Source organism: Ahaetulla prasina, chromosome 9, assembly GCF_028640845.1.
Source record: "Ahaetulla prasina isolate Xishuangbanna chromosome 9, ASM2864084v1, whole genome shotgun sequence".
NCBI classification, from domain to species: Eukaryota; Metazoa; Chordata; class Lepidosauria; order Squamata; family Colubridae; genus Ahaetulla; species Ahaetulla prasina.
This window is the reverse complement of record NC_080547.1, coordinates 23,396,180-23,416,725: the sequence shown is the minus strand read 5'-3', so window position 1 is coordinate 23,416,725 and position 20,546 is coordinate 23,396,180. Positions and strand designations below refer to the sequence as shown.

At 40.9% G+C, this 20,546-nt stretch overlaps 1 protein-coding gene across 5 annotated transcripts in view; it reads left to right on the top strand.

The window, feature by feature from the left end:
- LOC131203687 (interleukin-36 alpha-like) overlaps positions 1-18,341 on the top strand; it is a 57,436-nt gene extending 39,095 nt beyond the window's left edge. For all 5 annotated transcript variants that reach the window (XM_058194147.1, XM_058194148.1, XM_058194146.1 and 2 more), the window contains 3 exons: positions 5,668-5,781; positions 11,719-11,852; positions 17,341-18,341. In XM_058194147.1, coding sequence (XP_058050130.1) covers positions 5,668-5,781; positions 11,719-11,852; positions 17,341-17,568 — 476 coding nt within the window. In that variant the 3' untranslated portion in view covers positions 17,569-18,341. The remainder of the gene's footprint in view (positions 1-5,667; positions 5,782-11,718; positions 11,853-17,340) is intronic.
- The last annotated feature ends 2,205 nt before the right edge of the window (positions 18,342-20,546 follow it).

Sequence of the window (20,546 nt, the reverse complement as noted above, 5' to 3'; positions counted from 1 at the left end):
TTCAGAATGCAGCCGCGCGGGTGATAGAGGGAGCCACTCGTGGCTTAAAACATATTTATTCTTCCGAGCAGGACTGGCTTAATAGGGTTTTTTAAACATGGATTTTATTGGGGTTTATTTTATATTTTGTATTGTATTTTAAATTTAGGCTATTGGAATAAGTTTTTTAAATAGTGTTTTTATTGAAATGTATTGTATTATTTTATCTGCCTGTTCACCGCCCTGAGTCCTTCGGGAGAAGGGCGGTATAAAAATTAAATTATTATTATTATTATTATTATTCATTAAAAATCAATTTTCGCACTTTGTCAATTATCTTTATTAATGGCTTCTGCTTTTCCGCTGCTATTGCCAGAAGTGGGGAGATAGTCTTGTATCCGCTCCCTCCCCTCTCCTCTTTTGCCATTCTCTCTCAAGTAAAGTTTTTTTAAAGTCAGGGAGTAAATTACAAAAGGAATCTTAGTTCCAAGATATCAATTTGTTCTCACCCATATATTTCACCTCGCTTTCTTCTTATCTCATTCTGTATGGCCGCCTCAGCTTATTTTTTATTTATTTATTTAATCAAATTTTTATATACCGCCCTATCTCCCGAAGGACTCAGGTCGGTTTACAGCCCGATAAAAATACAAATATAATACAAGATAAAACACTAAATTAAAACACTTATTTAAATAGGCCAAAATTTAAAATTACAATTAAAATGATAAAACCCCCATTAAAATTAAATTTAAAATTAAAATTCTAGTCCAGTCCTGCACAAATAAATAGATGTGTTTTAAGCTCGCGGCGGAAGGTTCGAAGGTCAGGAAGTTGACGGAGTCCTGGGGGAAGTTCATTCCAGAGGGTGGGAGCCCCCACAGAGAAGGCCCTTCCCCTGGGTGTCGCCAGTCGGCACTGCCTGGCGGACGGCACCCTAAGGAGTCCCTCCCTGTGAGAGCGCACGGGTCGGTGGGAGGCAATCGGTGACAGTAGACGGTTCCGTAAGTAAGTAACCCGGCCCTAAGCCATAGAGCGCTTTGAAGATAGTTACCAAAACCTTGAAGCGCACCTGGAAGGCCACAGGCCAGTGCAGTCTGCGCAGGAGTGGTGTCACATGGGAGCCACGAGGGGCTCCCTCTATCACCCGCGCAGCCGCATTCTGGACTAACTGGAGCCTCCGGGTGCTCCTCAAGGGAAGCCCCATGTAGAGAGCATTGCAGTAATCCAGGCGAGATGTCACAAGAGCATGAGTGACCGTGCATAGGGCATCCCGGTCCAGGAAGGGGCGCAACTGGTGAACCAGGCGAACCTGGTAAAAGGCTCTCCTGGAGACGGCCGTCAAATGGCCTTCAAAAGACAGCCGTACATCCAGGAAAACACCCAAGTTGCGCACCCTTTCCATTGGGGCCAATGACTCGCCCCCAACAGTCAGCTGCAATTGCAGCTGACTGTACCGGGGTGCCGGCATCCACAGCCATTCCGTCTTGGAGGGATTGAGCTTGAGCCTGTTTCTCCCCATCCAGACCCTTACGGCCTCCAGGCACCGGGACAGCACTTTGACAGCTTCGTTGGGGTGGCCCGGTGTGAAAAGTACAGCTGAGTATCATCAGCGTACAGTTGGTAACTCACACCGAAACCACTGATGATCTCACCCAGCGGCTTCATATAGATGTTGAACAGGAGGGGCGAGAGAATCGACCCCTGCGGCACCCCACAAGTGAGGTGCTTCGGGGTCGACCTCTGCCCTCCCGTCAACACCGTCTGCGACTGGTCAGAGAGATAGGAGGAGAACCCCGATAAACGGTGCCTCCCACTCCCAATCCCTCCAGCCGGTGCAGCAGGATACCATGGTCGATGGTATCAAAAGCCGCTGAGAGGTCTAATAGGACCAAGGCAGAGGAACAACCCCTATCCCTGGCCCTCCAGAGATCATCAACCAATGCGACCAAAGCCTTCTCCGTGCTGTATCCGGGCCAAAAGCCGGACTGGAACGGGTCTAGATAGACAGTTTCATCCAGGTACTGGGGTAATTGACGTGCCACCACACCCTCTACAACCTTCGCCACAAAGCAAAGGTTGGAGACCGGACGATAATTACCTAAAACAGCTGGGTCCAGGGAAGGCTTCTTGAGGAGAGGTCTCACCACCGCCTCTTTCAAGGCGGCAGGGAAGACCCCCTCCAGCAAAGAAGCAGTCGTAATCCCCTGGAGCCAGCCTCGTGTCACCTCCTGTGTGGCCAGCACCAACCAGGAGGGGCACGGGTCCAGTATGTCAAGGTTCCAGAAAAACCTCTTCTGCATAAAAAAACCCTCAGAATCCATTGTTTTCCAGAGTTCTTTACTAGCATGAGGAAACTGGCACACGACGAGTGAAATTCCAAAACTGAATTTCCGGATTCTTTTCCCAGTTATACAAACCCCAAGAGTCCCACCCCCCTGACCCCTTTGATGGTCACATGGTCCCACGTTCTCCCAGTTCATTCGAATATCTTCTTGCCACTCTTCCTGCAGATGTGAACACCATCCGACCTTGACCGCTTGAATAATGTTACCATACCCCTCAGTCCCCCTTCCTCCCCTCAGGGGAAATATGTGGCAGCATCTGGAACCCTAAAGTCTAATATGGTTTCCAGGCCTGACAGGCGTCCCCCCTTGGAAAAGAAGCTATATCCTAGGAAAGAAAACAAAGAGTCGATAAAGAAGAGTGTCAGTGGTCCACACTTCCCTTCTACCCCCCCTCCCCTCTCCAAGAGGTTTTTTAGGTTTGTCAGGGAAAGTGTTGTGAAATTGTTTAATCAAATCGTCCGCATTTACTTTCCAACTTTTGACCCAAGTAGATTCAGATAATGGATATCCCTTCCAGTGGACTAAATATTGTAATTGACCTCTGTATAGTCTAGAGTCAAGGATTTTCTTGATTTCATAGTGGGTTTCACCTTGGATTATCAAGGGTGGTGGGGGAGCGGCAGGTTGAGGCCTGACACAGTAAACATGTGGTGGCATTCAACCTCCCCAATAACCTGTCCATGTCCTCGGGAGCCACAGGGTCAAACTCATCCCAAACAGTCTCAACAAGACAGCTCTCTGATCTCTCACCTGGATCCACCCAATTTTGATCCAAGCCCTCCCGAAGCTGAACGATTTTATCATATAGATAACCACTAAACTCCTCGGCACATCCCTGCAATGGGTCATCCCGCTCCCACTGTTGAAGGAGAGAGCGAGTCACCCAAAACAGGGCGGCCGGGCGGTTATCTGCTGATGCAATGAGGGAGGAGACGTAGCAAAGTCTCGCTTCCCTCAGTGCCACTAGGTAGGTCCTATTATATGACCTAACTAGTGTCCGATCAGCCTCGGAACGACTGGACCTCCAGGAACTCTCTAGGCGTCTTCTCCGGCGTTTCATCTCCCTCAGCCCCTCGGAGAACCAAGGGGCTGGTTGAGACCTGCACCGGGTCAGAGGCCGTAAAGGCACGACACGATCTAGAGCCTCAGCCGCGGCAAGTTCCCAAGCCACGACTAGTTCTTCAGCCGAGCTGTGAGCCAGACCCTCAAGAAACGGCCCAAGCTCCATCTGGAACCTCTCTGGGTCCATCAGGCACCTGGGACGGAACCATCGTATTGGTTCCGTCTCCCTGCGGTGTTGAGCGGCGGTCCGAAAGTCTAGACGAAGGAGAGAGTGATCTGACCATGACAAAGATTCAGTGACTAAATCTCTCAAGTCCAGATCCTTCAACCACTGTCCAGAGTTAAAAATCAGATCCAGCATGCCTCCCCCAATGTGAGTAGGGCCATCAACTACTTGAGTCAGATCCAAGGCCGTCATGGAAGCCATGAACTCCCGAGCTACTGTCGATGACATGCCGGCCGATGGCAAGTTAAAGTCCCCCATGACCATAAGTCTGGGGGTCTCAACTGCCACTCCAGCAAGCACCTCCAGGAGCTCGGGCAGGGCTGCTGTCACGCAGCAAGGAGCCAGGTACGTGATCAGCAAGCCCATCTGACACCTATGACCCCATCTCACAAAGAAGGATTCACAGCCGGCAATCTGAGGCACAGTGGTCTCCCTCTGCTCTAGACTTTCTTTAATAACAACCGCCACCCCCCCACCCCTACCTTGGGCCCTCGGTCGATGAAATGCTCGGAAACCCGGTGGGCACATTTCAACAAGGGGCGTGCCCCCCTCTGTGCCCAACCAGGTTTCCGTAATGCCCATAAGGTCCGCGGCACCCCCCTGAATAAGTTCACAAATTAGGGGGGCCTTATTGGCCATGGACCGTGAGTTGCACAGCATCAACCGGAGGCCCAGGCTCTGAGGGTCTTGACCATCCGGGGAACGGGAAAAGTCTGAGGGATCGGGGCGCATGATCACCTTCAAACATCGAGCACGCGCCCCCAGAGAACGATGCTAGCCCTCACTTCTGCCATATCTGCCCCTCCCACTTACCGTACAGATAGGACCACCCTCACTAAAAGGAACGCAATCCCCCCCATAACCTTCGAACCTATTAAATAACTGCCGCGAGCACATGCAGGAACTGCCCCCCCCGACGGGTTCCCCCCAGCACCTGCCCTAACCCTCCCTCCCCTTAAAAATTCCCTCTCTAAAAATCCCCAAAGGCTCTTTCTCGACGCATGCCACCTCTGTGGGTCCCAAGACCCGTCATTGAGGCCGGCCCTTGGTAACGAAGCGGGCCATTCCTGCGAGGCGGGGGCACCTCGCAGGCACAAAAGTTCATGTGCAGAGTAACGCATAGAAAAAATGAGAATCGGCAAAAGCTCCTTGGTTGTCAGGTTGGTATGACAGCTCCTTGGTTGTCTTTCCAGCCACTGAGTCGGAGGCTATTTGCCAGTACTTCAGGTAGTTTGTGATTTCCCTGTTCATACCAGGCAGTGCCTCCGTTCTTCACGGTTCCTACAAGACAACTATGACCCCAAAGGACCAGCAAACGACTGTGATATCAGTGCTATCTTCGGAGCCCTGATGTCGTGTCCCACTCCTCCGCTGACGGCCGGGTCAGGGAAATCCGAATCAGGTGTGCCTCTGCAGCTCTGCCAAAGTCCTAGCAAAGTCCTCAGGGCAGGCAGGAGACCAGAAAGTGACTTCAGCAAGATATGTTTAGACTTTGCCTGACTCAGAGAATGCCAGAAAGCAGATCCTTTATATAGGCCATGGGGTGTGGCTCCATGACTCAGCACTTATCCAGGCCTGCCCCTCCCTTCCTTCTGTTGCCTCTGCCTATCAATTCTTCTGAAGCGAGGGTCACTCCAGTCGGCAGCTGTTGGTAATTGACCTTCCTCAGGCTCACATGCTGTGGAGGAGGGGGAGGGGTCTAGTTGCTCCATTTGCCTGGGCATGGAGCCAGAGCTGGGGGCTGGAGGTATTTCTTCCTCTTCAGCCTGTCTGGGCATGGAGCCAGGGCTGGGGCCGGGAGGCATACTAGAACATTCCTCTGTGTTCGGAAGCAGATAAGAAGACCCCGGCTGAGGTGAGATTGGACGAGACACAACACCTGAAGTTTCACGCTGGGTAACTGTGGTGCTGGCCATGCCCCCCACCAAATGAACTGTTGTTATGTCAAGGACTACCTGCATTTTCTTCTACTGACACCTGCTTTCAATGCTAATATCTTATGTATTTTCATCCTGTTAAATATCTCTGTTCACTCATAGCCATGTCTTCCAGATAAAGAAACTGTGAAAGACCCATGGAATTTCAGAATGTGGGATATCGAACATAAATATTTCTTCTATGAGAACAACGACCTGATAGCAGCCCCACTGGATTCTAGGACACCAGGTATTAAGAAGCAACATTAGTACTTTAGTAATCCTCAGACTTTTCTTTATGCTGTTTGCAAGAAGATAATGGGCCAACTCTGATCACAATAATAAATTCTGGATGTTCCAAAGGTGCCTTTTTCCAACTAGACTTCCTTAGTTTTTTTTTCTTTGAAAAACATTTTTGCTTCTCACCCAAGAAGCTTCTTCAGTTCAGTTTTAAAAAAACAACACAGTAACAACCAAGAAGGTCCAGTCCAGCTTTTTTGGAAAAGCACTTTTGGGACCATCATGAACTAGATCAGTGGTTCTCAACCTTTATAGTGCTGCAACCCCTTTGATAGAATAGAATAGAAGAATAGAATAGAATAGAATACAATTCCCCACGATGTGGCGACCCCAACCATAAAATTATTTTTTTTTAGGCAGCGATCTCAGCGCGCCTCAGCAGCCGCAGAAGGGGAAAAAAAGTGGCAAACTGGTTTTTTTTAATTTATCGCGCCTGAAGCCGTATTGGCTAGCGATCTGAACTGCTTGCGATTGCCTTGAGGACGGAGGCATTAAAGCGGAGACTCCTCCCCTATTAGGTTTATTGCTCCTGAAGCCAGATTAGGCTAGCGATTGGGAGTGATTGCAGCTGGCTTGAGAGGGAGACATCAGAGCAAAGTTTTCTCTCTTTTTTAATTCATCGCTCCTGAAGCCGAATTCGGCTAGCGATTTGAAGAGCCTGCAGCTGGCTTGTGGAGTCAACCATCGGAGCGCGATTCTTCGACTCGCAAGTGTACTTCCCATATTTCCGATGGTCTTAGGCGACCCCTGGCAAATCGTCATTCGACCCCCAATGGGGTCGCGACCCACAGGTTGAGAACTGCTGACCTAGATGATTGAGAACCTCCATAGTTATGTAAATTTTGGAGTTGCATAACCAAGGGTTTATGACTTCCTCTTGTTATGGAGAACCATGGAGCTGGTGAAACTTTCAGTTGCTTCTGCACCATATTCTTGTCTCTGAGGGAGATTTGCCCAGATCTGTCATCTCGATGCTTCTGTTTATTTCTCTCCTAACATTTCCACACAAAGTTGCATCGGCTTTAGAAATTACTTGGGTGCATGCATTCCCCAATCAAGGAAAAAAAGGAGGTAAATGGAAATGTGGGTATGGTGTTGGCATGATAAGCCAAATAATTGTAAGTCAACTTGAAATTTTGATAAGCTTGAGAAGAGCCCTAGTGGCAAGTGGTTAAAGTGCAGTATTGCAGGCAAACTGCCCACAGCCTGGAGTTTGATCCTGATGGGGCTCAGGACTGACTCAGTCTTCCATTCTTCCAAGGTTGGTAAAATGAGGACTCAGAGCATTGGGAGCAATATGCAGATAATGCTTCTACCTTGTAAACCATCCAGTGAATGCTGTAAAGCACTGTGGGTGGGTATATAAACCTAAATGCTATTGCTTGTCAAGTGCCAAGGAAATCAGGAGACTTAGACAGTTCAAATGAGTACAAAGTTTTATTGCAAGCTTAAGCTCTCTATAAGAATCTGATCTACTAATGGTCAAGGGAAATAAGCGAGAATAAGAAAGCATTGAAGGTGGGCTGGACTTAGATCTCTTTTGGGTATGCAGGAACTTAAGACTTATAATGCATATGATTCCCTCCTTTGGGCTCAGCCTGGTCATCTCCTATATCACTATTGCTAAAGACTAAAGGCTAATACAACAGTGGACAAGAAGGGTGATATTTGAAATTGTTTTCCAGTGACTTTTTCCAACCCCAGGGGATAACATAAAAAACTTAATATTTATCTCCCTGGTTTTATGGAAGACTTGTTATGGAAACAGTGAACTAACTAATCAAAGTCTAAAATAATATTTCTGGTATATATTGCAAGAAATTCTGAGTCCAAAACTATAGGGAGCAATCTCACAATTAAAATATGGACAAATATTCCAATATTGGAGACTAGATGATATTTTAAAATCTAATCCAAATAGTCTTGCTGGAAATATCATTGTGCAAAAAAAAAAAAAAAAAAGGAAAAAAAAAAAAACAACACATGAAAATTCCCAGAACCTCTTGATTGACTATTTAAGGAAATAGCAATTACATCAAATGATTGGTGGGTTGAAACATTACTTTATCTTTATCTTCTGGTCACTATAATCTGAGACCCACATCTCTCTTTTTTTTTGGAATTTTTTTTAAATTTTAAAACAAACCACATACAAAATATCTTTTTTTGAACAAAATATCAGCCAGGTGTATAATCACATCGAATTCAGTTTCCCCCCACCCTCTTATATATTTTATCAATATATTTCCCTTCCCCTCTTTTTAATTTCCCTATTTGCATTGCTCTTAAAAAAAATTCTAGTCTAACTCTCCATCCCGAATTTAAATCTTTAATCAAATCTATCCCTTTTCTAAAATCCCCCTCTTTTATCTCTTCCCATTTATGTTAAAACCCTATATTCCCATTTACAAATTTCTTTCTTTTCAATCTCAATAGCATCAACATCAATCATCTCTTTACATTTCAATAGACATTTTTTAAGGTTATTATTCTTAATCTTGTAGGAAAAAAGTAGAAAACAAGCTAACATTCATTATTTCAGAAAATCTCATCTTTATATACTCTCATCTCTTTAATATTTCACTCTTAATCTATATTTTTTTAATTTTATTTTGAATTTATATCCCGCCCTTCTCCGAAGACTCAGGGTGGCTTACACTGTGTTAAGCAATAGTCTTCATCCATTTGTATATTATATACAAAGTCAACTTTATTGCCCCCAACAATCTGGGTCCTCATTTTACCTACCTTATAAAGGATGGAAGACTGAGTCAACCTTGGGCCTGGTGGGACTTGAACTTGCAGTAATTGCAAGCAGCTGTGTTAATAACAGACAGACTTAGTCTGCTGAGCCACCAGAGGCTCTTTATTAATTCCCCTTTTATTTTTTCTTAAGATTCCTTGCTTTCTTTGCTTATCCTATATTTCTATCAGTCCTACCAATCTCCATAACATCAGTATGAATCAACTCTTTATGTATCATTGAAGATTTTAAAGTTGTAATTCTTAATCTTGTAAAAAAAGTAAAAAAAGGCAAGCATTTCCCTTATTTCAAGAAGTCTCATGCTTATATATTCTCATCTCATTAATATTTCCATCTTAATCTATTTCAATTCCATTTTTATTTTCCCTTAAAATTCCATGCTTTTTTTGTTTATTCTATATTTCTATTGATTCTCCTTTTCCCCTCTTCTCCCATTTTTTATTTCTCTCTCTTAGTCCTTCTATAATTCATTGAATTTATATTTTAACATCATAAATTCTTTATTCGCTGTCAATTCTGGAGCAGCTCTTGTTTTTTTCTGAATCTTCTTTTCCATCTAATCTTGTAGTTGTTTCTTTTATTTCTTGCTTAAAATTTTTGTGTGTGTTTCTCTTCATTTTGGTTGTTCTCTGTTTCATTCTTTGAAGTTGTAGCTCTTATTCTTGTCAAGGTCGAACAGCTTATTAACAAAGTCCTCCCTTTCGGTTCTCATCAGTCTTATCTCTGCCATAAAAAGATTTTCAACAACGGCCAGTTCTTGTAGTTTCCTCTTCCACCTTTAGGTGTCACTTTGCAATCCACAATTCTAATCCACAATTAGCAAAAGTATCCATTTTGTTTCTTTTACTTAGAGCCACACCTTGTTTTATTTTATTTTATTTTTTGTTTTTTCCAATGAGTCCCATTTAAAGTCCAATAGATTTAAGTTTAAAATTTATTTAGTTCCAGTCCATAGAGGAAAAAGAAAATCGGACATATTCCACCAAATTACAGTTTTAAATTCTCGATTTTTCCCTTTTCCCTTTTTGTAATCTTTAATCAATTTTAAAAGCTTCCAAATTTATCCAAATTCTCGACTTTAATTAAGGGTTCCGGTTTTTTCCCTTTTGTTTGAGGGATCTGTACTTCAATTTCAAAGATCAAGTTTCTGTCAGGTCTTTGGATACTGCTTCTGTTTCTTTTGTTCTATTATATTAACAGTCCTGATCAATTTACCTGCTATTGCAGAGTTTTAAATTTTTTTTGGCAAATGTCAATTTTAAAATAGTCCTCCGTGAGTTGGTGTTCACTCACCTGGATTCAATATTTTGTCCAGTTCACTACTTCAACACTCCAGCACAGTCTTATGTGGCCATCCCGACTTTGGCAGCTTGTAATGGCTGCATGTCCTCATCGCTGGGTCGAAGGCTAAAAGGCCAGTGCTGCAGGGAATTTGCAACTTCCCTGTTTGCCCCGGTGGTTCCTTCTTTCTTCGCTGTCCCTGCAGGACAGCTATGGTCCATTGTGGATCCCCGTAACAATGGGGATATTGGCGCTCCCCCCGGAGCTCCTGGGGTTTGTGACCGTCTCCTCGTGATGCTGGCCACGTCTCCAGAAACCCACATCTCTTGTGGGAAAGGAATTATATAGTCCAGATGGATGATTCAAAGAGAAAGATCCCCAGTGCAGAAGAATCAATGCTTCTTATGATCAATAAATAGAGTAGAGTAGAGTAGAGTAGAGTAGAGTAGAGTAGAGCAGAGCAGAGCAGAACAGAACAGAACAGAACAGAACAGAACAGAACAGAACAGAATAGAATAGAATAGAATTCTTTATTGGCCAAGTGTGGCTGGACACACAAGGAATTTGTCTTGGTGCATACGCTCTCGAATTACATAAAAGAAAAGATACATTTGTCAAGAATCATAAGGTAAAACACTTAATGATAGTCATAGGGAAACAATCAATATAAATCTTAAGGATACCAGCAACAAGGTTACAGTCATACAGTCATAAGTGGGAGGAGATGGGTGATAGGAATGATGAGAAGATTAATAGTAATGCAGACTTAGTAACTAGTTGGACAGGGTTGAGGGAATTATTTGTTTAGCAGAGTGATGGCGTTCAGGAAAAAACTGTTCTTGTGTCTAGTTGTTCTGGTGTGCAGCGCTCTATAGTGTCATTTTGAGGGTAGGAGTTGAAACAGTTTATGTCCAGGCTGCAAGGGGGTCTGTAAATATTTTCACAGCCTTCTTTTTGACTCGTGGAGTATACAGGTCCTCAATGGAAGGCAGGTTGGTAGTAATTGTTTTTTCTGCAGTTTTAATTATCCTCTGAAATCTGTGTCTGTCTTGTTGGGTTGCAGAACCAAACCAGACAGTTATAGAGGTGCAGATGACAGACTCAATAATTCCTCTGTAGAACTATATCAGCAGCTCCTTGGACAGTTTGAGCTTTTTGAGTTGGCGTAGAAAGAACATTCTTTCTTGTGGTTTTTTGATGACGTTTTTGATGCTGGGTGTCCATTTTAGGTTGTGAGATATGGTAGAACCCAGAAGTGTGAAGGTTTCTACTGTTGATACCGTGTTGTCTAGTATTGTAAGAGGTGGAAGTATGGGAGGGTTTCTCCTAAAATCCAACACCATTTCTAAAGTTTTGAGTGTGTTCAGTTCCAGATTGTTCTGGTCGCACCATGAAGTTAGTTGTTCAATCTCCCGCCTGTATGCAGATTCATCATTGTCTTGAATGAGACTGATCACTGTTGTGTCATCTGCAAATTTCAGTAGTTTAACAGATGGATCATTTGAGATGCAGTCATTGGTATATATAGAGAGAAGAGAAGTGGAGAGAGCACACAGCCTTGTGGGGCTCCTGTGCTAATTGTACAGGTATTTTGTTACAGCATTTATGTATTATTAGTATTGTAGTATTAGTATGATCTGAAAATTTATCAGTGTGGGCATAGAATAACTCAGGACCTAATGAATACCTCAAAACTAATATTTGCTTTATGGTTTATTTGATAGCTTAAAAAAGTTTTATTGACATTTTTCCTCCAACAGCTTCTCATTCAAAACTCCACTTCTAAATAAAGATGCTTTTCTCTATTTTTGTTGACTCATCTTTATTGTTATTGTTCTGCAGAGCAGTTGATGGCTGTGGTCCCCAATGACAACTTAGATTTTAGAAACCGACCCATCTTTATGGGACTCACTGGTAAAACCAAGGTCTTGAGCTGTCTGAAGTCAACTAATGATGAGCCTCAGCTAGTGATATTGGTGAGTTTCATATTTTAATTCCTGAAGAAATGCATACTTATTCTCTTTTATTATAATTAACATTACCTATACACTGCATTTTAGGGATGTGGTGGCTCAGCGGGTAAGACACTGAGCTTGTCGATTGAAAGGTTGGCAGTTCAGTAGTTCGAATCCCTAGTGTCTCGTAACGGGGTGAGCTCCCATTACTTGTCCCAGCTTCTGCCAACCTAGCAGTTCTAAAGCATGTAAAAAATGCAAATAGAAAAATAGGGACCACCTTGGTGGGAAGGTAACAGCATTCTTTGTGCCTTTGGTGTTTAGTCATGCCGGCCACATGACAACGGAGATGTCTTCGGACAGTGCTGGCTCTTCGGCTTTGAAACGGAGATGAGCACCGCCCCCTAGAGTCGGGAATGACTAGCACATATATGTGAGGGGAACCTTTACATTTACCTATATACTGCATTAAAAACTACCACAGTAGGGATACCACTAAAGCATATATTAGGGGATTAGCTATATCCAGAGGTGGTAATCAGCCGGTTTGCACCAGTTTGGGTGAAACATTAGTGAAAATTTGGCGTGGTTCACTGAACCAGTACCGAATTGTGGCTGGCCATGCCCCCGAACTGGTCCCTGGTCCCTGCTCGGTCACCCTGCCCGCCCGATGCTCACCCGCCCTACCCTGCCACTACTTGCAGAATCTAGCCATGTACATCTGCTCACCGCTGCTGGTAAAGGTAAGGCCGAAGGGCACAAGTTGGCAGGTGGGCAGGGGAGGGAGAGCTGGAAGAGGGGTGATAACAGTGGTGGGTGGACCAATGTGCGCTGGGAGGGAGGGGAGCATGAGGGAGATCACAGCATGGGAGCTCTTCCTGTATGTTTCCCCAAGCTGACCTGGCCTGCCAGGGAAGCACGTGGAAGATCCTAGCTGCAATTTATTCGTGAGCAACATTGGCCGGGAGAGGCAGGGAGAAAGGCCAGTGATACTCATGAGTAAACTGAGGTCCTAAGGGAGATTGAGCCTCCCCACTCACATCTTCACCAGAGGGCATTGCTGGCAGCTGCTTCTTGCATCAAGAGGTCCATGCTCTTCCAGCAGCGCTCGGCCTCCTTGATATGCAGAGGCAGGAGGCGGTGGTTTCTTTCGCTGCCTGCGAGGTGCAGGCGGTGAGCAGCAGAGCGAGTAAGCCAGTGGTCTGCTGGCTGCCTCTAATCTGCAGTTTACTCGTGAGCATGGTGCTCACGAGTAAACTGCAGATTAAAGGCAGCTGGCAGAGGGGGCGACAGAGGCTTGTGTGTGTCCCTCCATAAGGACTTGGAGGCAGATACCGCACCTCTGAGGAAAAGAGGAGGTGGCGAAGCCCTGGATGTCCTCTGGCAGGGGACCACGGTGGGACACACACACACACCCATGTCGCCCCCACGGCTGCTACTTTTGTTCTCAGCTTCTTGGCGCTCTTAAAGTCGATCTTGAAGAGCTGGAAGACATTTCCTTAGATCACCGCCAAACTCATCTTTGGGAGAAATGTAGGCTAGCCCCTGAATACACAAGAAGTCTTGGGCAAAGTTCTTCCAAAGTTTGGCCAAATCTTCTCCTCCTTCTTGGCCTTAACGTGTGTGAGCAAACATGCACACCATGAGGTATGTGCGTTGTGAGGTGTGTGCAACTGTGCATGTTTACTCTGTAATTCAAGGCCGAGAAGGAGGAGAAATTTTTTTTTTGAATGATACTAAACATATTTATACATTTTGTTACCCTTTTAATTTGTTTTCCCCTTTTTTATTACTTATTGGTCTATCTTATTCTTTTTCCTTAGATACTGTTAAATAATTTAAAAATATACTAACAATAGGAAACACATCTCTTTTTCTCTTATTATTATAGATTTGAAAATAATTGTGGACTGAGATTACTGATTAAGTAAATATTGATTATAAATAATAAATAAAGAACAGTGATTTATATAATAAGTTGGATATAGAAAATTGATATAAGTAGTTGGATTAAAGTGATAAACTATATTGTATATATTTATGTTGTAATAGTATTTGTATTATAAGTTTAGAAATAAAGATTAGAGATAGAAAAAGATATAGACATAGACTGGAGTAGTAAATCAGATATATATGGTGCTGTGGAATAGTCTACTTCAAAAAATCAAAATGTCAAAAACAACTGCTGTCACAAAAACAGTAAAAAAGACAACTTCCATGATGGCCTCACCTGCAGGTCAGAAATTAATAACAGATATGCCAACTACTGAAAAATTAGGATCAACATCAACTGTACAAAATATGCAAACCTCACTGAACATGATTCAAGAGGTTATGATGAAATGCAGGAATCTATTAATAATAATCATGAAAAAATGAAAGGGGAAATGTGTGAGGTTAAGGGAGATATAAAGAAATTAGATAACAGAATAGAAAAGATTCAGGAATCAACAGCAAATAATGAACAAAAAATAAAAGTAGTAGAGGCAAGAACCGAAAAGAAATTGGTAGCCATGGAGGAGAGATGGAGAGCAGCGAATAAGGAGCTGGAAGAGACAGTAATACATCTTGAGTTAGAGAAATCCTCCCACTATTTAAGATTCCAAAATATAGTAGTGAATAAAGAGGAGGATCTCCACAAACTCATGACAGAATTGCTAGCGGAGCTGCTGCATATAGATAAACAGGAATTATGGAATAGTATTGACGAAGTATATCGAGTATATACAAATTATGCAAGACGGCACAGACTACCACGTGAAATTTATGTTAGGTTCACAAAGAAATCAGTATGTGATGAAATTTACAGAAAGACAAGAGAAGACCAATTAACTTATAAAGAAAAAAAAATTATAACATTTAAATAATTACCGAAAAGAATACGAGATCAACGTAAGAATTATCAATATCTCTCTTCCAAACTGATTAAACATAGAATGTTCTGCTGGTTAATACCAGAAGGTATGCTGATAACCTGGGAAGATAAAAAAGTAAAAGTGGATACAGTAGAAAAGGCCCAGGAGTTTTTTGAGCAATGAATTGGTCCGAGAATCAAGGGAGCGGTTAGATATGGAAAGTCAGGACAGAGAAGGGGTAAGAACAAGATAGCAAAGGGAATTAAAACTAAAAAAAGAAACAAGAAGGACAAATAAGTAAATTAAATGGAATAAGAGGTGAACTTAATATCAATTAACATAAATGGATTGAATGCACTGATAAAACAAAGACAAATAATTATGAAACTTCAAAAATTGAATATGGAAATTGTATGCTTACAAGAAGTGCATATTATTTGTAGCATTGGCAGAATCTAAGACAAGAGGGATAGCAGTTTATACAAAGGAAAGGTTAAACCCCCCAAAAATTTATGCAGATAATGAGGGAAGGACATTAATGATTGAAGTTTCAATAAAACAAAAAAGAATATTAATTGTAGTGATTTATGCACCTAATACAAATCATAGAGAGTACTATAATAAATTACATAAACAGTAGAATTAGAGGTGAATAATCTGTGCATATTAGGTGACTTCAATGCGGTGGCAGATCCCAAAAAAGATTATAAAACCAGAAAAAAGAAAAATCACAAAAAGAAAATATTACCAACTATGTTTTTTGAATTGGCCCAGGAATTTAATTTACAAGATACATGGAGAGAAATTAATCCCCCCCAAAAGCAATATACTTCCTTCTCTAACCCCCAAAAACGGTGGTCCAGGAAAGATATGGCATGGATAGACCCAGAAACAGGAAAAGACATTGCAGAAATAGAAATAGAAACTAACACCTGGCCAGACCACAACCCATTAAAAATTATATGGAAAGGAGAAGTTAGGGGAAAAGGAAGATGAGCCATGAACCAAAGGATAGTGAAAGAAAAGAATTATATTCAACATATAGAAAAAGAACTAGGCCCTTTTCTAAAAGAAAATTGGAATGAACAAACCAAAATCCCATCCAAAATTTATGGGATACAATGAAAACCTATGTAAGAAGTCTATCGATAGCATATACAAGAAGGAAAAACAGAATTAAAAAGAAATCTTATGGAACGCCAGGGAAAATTGGTAAAACTAGAATCTAAATTACAGAAAGAACCCCAAAATCAAGAAACCAAAATAGAAAAAGAATTCTACATATCTCACCATTTTGTTTAGGTCTGTGGTACTTGGATGAATCATTGCTTCCATTGTAGAAAATGAAATTTGGACCTTTGTATAATGATTCTTTTTAATGTTTTCCCAAACTTTCAATAAGGCATCTCTTAACATGTGTCTTTGAAAGTAGATAAGTGATTTATTTTTCCCATCCCAGAGAAAGCCATGCGAACCAAGTTGGAGGTCATGGCCTTCTATCATTAGCATTTGTTTATTTTTGATTGATTTTACAGAGAAAACACAGACAATGTCATTGGTAAATCAATGCTCCCCCTGCTTGTTTATGGTAATATACTTATCACAGTAAAATGAAATTGTAGCCTTAGATGTCTGATGAAAAAATGGTTTGTGGTGAAGGTATTTTTTTAATGAAGTGTTTCTATTTTGTTCGGTTTCTGCTATTGCTAGTTTACCTTGGCAAGATGATTAGAAATGAATTTCTTCTTACTATTGGGAAGAAATAATGTAGAAATAAATACAGTATAGCTTGTAAACTGTGTAAACGGTAATGGATAATCCTACTTGGGAGACTACATTTGGAAAATAATCAACAATGGGAAATTTTCAGAATAGAATTTTAACTTGAACTGAAATTGAAGTAAGAATGACTCCCTTAAATATACTATATCATACAGTAAGGAAGAATTAGATATCTGGAATTAGGACTCAAATAGAAACTAACAAGAATTACTAATGTTTGATACCAAGTTCAAATATGTAAACTGTGCCCAGCAGTTGTAATACAAATGGAATTGTATTCATTGCCTTATTGATGAGCTGGGTGGCATATAAATTAAACAAACAAACAAGCAAAGATGTGCAAATAGAAGTAGACTGACTGTGGAAAAATAAAGCAAAGGCAGTACCAATTGTAATAGGTTCCTTGGGTGCAATTCCAAAACAACTAGAGCATTAGTCTGAACACCATCGGAATTGACAAAATCACCATCAGTCAATTGCAAATAGAGGTTTTACTTCAAACAACTTACATCCTGCGATGATACCTTTGACACCAATAAAGAACAACATCTGCCTATCCCATGTCCTTAAAAAAGACTCAATAGGTGGACAAAATGATAAATCCAGTCTAAACATCTGGCTGACCGTGCAATCAACCATAATAATAATAATAACAACAACAACAAGAACAGGTGGGATATATCACTAAAAATGTATTTGTTCTTTTTTACAATGCTGTTTTAAAACTGAAATGTAGCTTTCTTTTGTTTGCTTGTTTTACCCTGCTTTACAAATTTCTTTGTATTTCAATATTTTTTAACAATTAATGTATGGATTAAAACAGAAGTAGCTAATCCTCCAGCTCTCCTAACTAAGTTTGGTATTTGTTTCAGGAAAAGGACATCATGGATTTATACAGAGACACTAAGGAATTCAAGAATTTTTCTTTCTATGTTATCACTAAAGGCAGTTTATCAACTTGCTGCTTTGAATCTGCAGCGTTCCCTGGTTGGTTCTTAAGTACCTCAATTCAGCCAAACATGCAAGTTGGTCTTGGCAAGCTAAAGGGTCCTGAGATCCTTTTATTTCATTTTGAAAAAGTTGCTTCCACTCCAAAGTAAATTTTTGAAGAAAAATTAACAAAGAGAAAGGCAGTAGTGCAGGGCTATGTCGCGAGCTATGTAGTAGAATGATAAAGTAAGCAATAGTAATGATTTGATTAAAAATGAAATATCTAATTATGAGTAAAGTCAGGATTGCCCTCTTAGTGTTGTTTTATTTCTGGCCTCCAAGGAGCATGGAACATGTAACATGGCAGTGCTGATGGAAGAGGTGAAGCTAAAGTTGATTTCTTGTCTAACGCATCCTGGATGCATTTAGTTTTGATTCAATAAGAACAGAAACAAAAATAAAAACTGAAATAAAAATAGCATTTTATTGCCAAGTTTCAATAATGTCACTTGAAGGTAGCTTCAGGGTCTGGGATCTAGCCTTAGATCTTCTTTTAGATTCAGGTAGAAAACATGTAAGGAACAGAAGGCTGCATAAAGGCTTTTTTTCTCACAATTAATTGGCACTTAGTAGGAAGGAAATATTGTGAACAAGACAGTAAGGTATATTATTCCCTTGAATACCCTTGTCACATTAAAGGGCCTGACTGATATTTTTCTTTCTCGGAGAACAAGAAAATGGAGAAATCCTTCAATTTTATAGTTTGTCTCTCCCGCTCCCAAAGGGGCGTGCATAAGAGCACAAGCGTACCTACCGTTCCTGTCCTATTGTTTCCTTTCATTATATCCAATTAATATAATTATTATATACTTATGCTTATATATATGCTTATATATTGTATAGTTATTTCATGCTTATGCTTATATATATACTGTGTGACAAAATAAATAAAATAAAAATAAAATAAAATAAACAAATGAGCTAATTATTTGCATACAATAAGCTTAAAGCAAACTTGCTACCAACCAGGTGAGATTATGAGCAGAGATGGTCTCCAAGAAAGGTGGCTGGCCCATTTTCTCTCTCAAAAGACTTTTGTCATGCACAGAGAGATATAAAACAGACTTAGCTGTCTATGTCAGAGAGCACACAATGTGTGAAATCTGACCATTGTAAGACCTGTTCCTCTGCAACTAGGAGTCCACATAGTTTAAACACTTGCACACACACACAAACAAACCTGAAACGAGAAGTGTTCTAACGAGAATTCTTATCCAAAATGATAAGGGGGAAATACAACTAAGCATTCTTTAATGCTTTCAGATGAGGAAATTCTTGCAAAACAAATGTTTTGCATTGTCTAAATCATTCCTTAAAGAAGAAAAAGCTTAAAACCAAACCGTTTATGGGACCATTTCCCATTCACTTAGAAGGCACACCCACCAGTGTCATTGAGTGGCTATAAATGGTGTAAAATCTCAGAGGTGGACACAGAGAAGGATTCTTCAGCCAAAGAAAAATTGTTACATCAGGACAGGTACAATCTTCTTAATTATACTTTTGGACATTCTTTCCATGTCTGTTTCCAGGGCTAAGAAATTCCATAGCGCTAAATTCTTTCTTGGTCAATTTTGCCATCTATTGTTGTGGTCATCTGAAGACCATATTAGAATATGAATTAATTTTCTGGAGTTTTTAATAACCAGGTTCTTATGACTTTTATGAGTTGCTATTCTCTTTTTAAAAAATCATCACTGCTGCTTGATTTTGATCAGTTTGATCTTAATTAAACTAATTAATTTATTAAGCAGATTTGACAAAACCTGATATGCTACGGGACTATTTATTATTTCATTCTGTAAATAAATTTCACTTTTCCAACTTTTCATTAGAAAATAGAATCTTGAATGGGTGATGGCAAGATTTGGGGGAAATGGACTAAACCCTTTTTGCAATATAAATTCTTACACTCTCCCAAATAATAATAAATTTTTACACTCTCCCAAAGTCACCAGCCTAAGGTGGGACTTGAACCCACAGCCTCACAGTTTCTTGCCTGGTGCCTTCAGCACCAGACCAGACTGGCTTTGGAAATTATATGGAAATGTTTATACATCTCCCAAATGATAGAAGAAGGAGAAGGAGAAAGAGAAGGAGAAGGAAGGAGAAGGGGAAGGGGAAGGAGAAAAAAGGAAGAAGGAGGAGGAAGAGGAGGAGGAGGAGAAGAAGAAGAAGATCTTGATTGCATCTAGACTTGAAAGAGTTAAATATTTTCTCTCCCTGTGAACAAAATAAGAATGCAATCTCAGATGCTTTATCTTTTCAAGAATTGAGTAATGCATCTTTGCTCTACTTTTTACCATTTGCTTTCTTATCTAGTTTCTGGTCTTCAATTCCTTTTTAGAACAAGCCTATCTCGATATCGAGTGTTTTGGTTTTTGTTCAAATTATAACAACTGTGCATCTCTCTATGTTGCTGAACTTTATCTTCCTTTGAAGTAGGAAAAATCCAGAAGCAACATTAAAAGCTGTGCAAGAGATTTATTGTGTTTAAATAACTAAATTCCAAAATGTCTTCATATCCCCTCGCCTTTGGTTGGCGATTCCACCCCACCAACCCATGGCGCATGATACTAACTCAGTCATTCTGCATTGTTGCTTCACCTAACAGTGGCTCTTGAATCCACCTTCAAAGTCTTCCCTATTTTGGAACATAAGAGAGATATTGGTATAGGTAATTTCAGTGTGTGAGGAGTAGGGAATATGGCATCCAATTTTTTCCCCCAACAAACCCTCCTAACAAATGAATCAAATAGATTGATCAAACCAAATAAGGTTCTTTGAGAGAAATACATTTGTTAAACAATACATTTGTTTAATAAAACAATACATTTCATCAGGAAAGGAGCTTTAGGAAGAAACATGAGATGAGATGGGGATAAATCTATGGAGATTATAGAATAATCTACAATAGAATAGATAATAGAAGATTTAGAAGTACTATAATATGAAAGATAAGGATAGAAAAAATACGAGTTTAAGAGATCAGAAAGAATAAAGAAGCCAGGGGTTTTCATGACACTCAGCAGCAGAGATTTTATGGGAAGTGGGGGAAAATTCATGATACACAAATGTAAAAAATAATAGT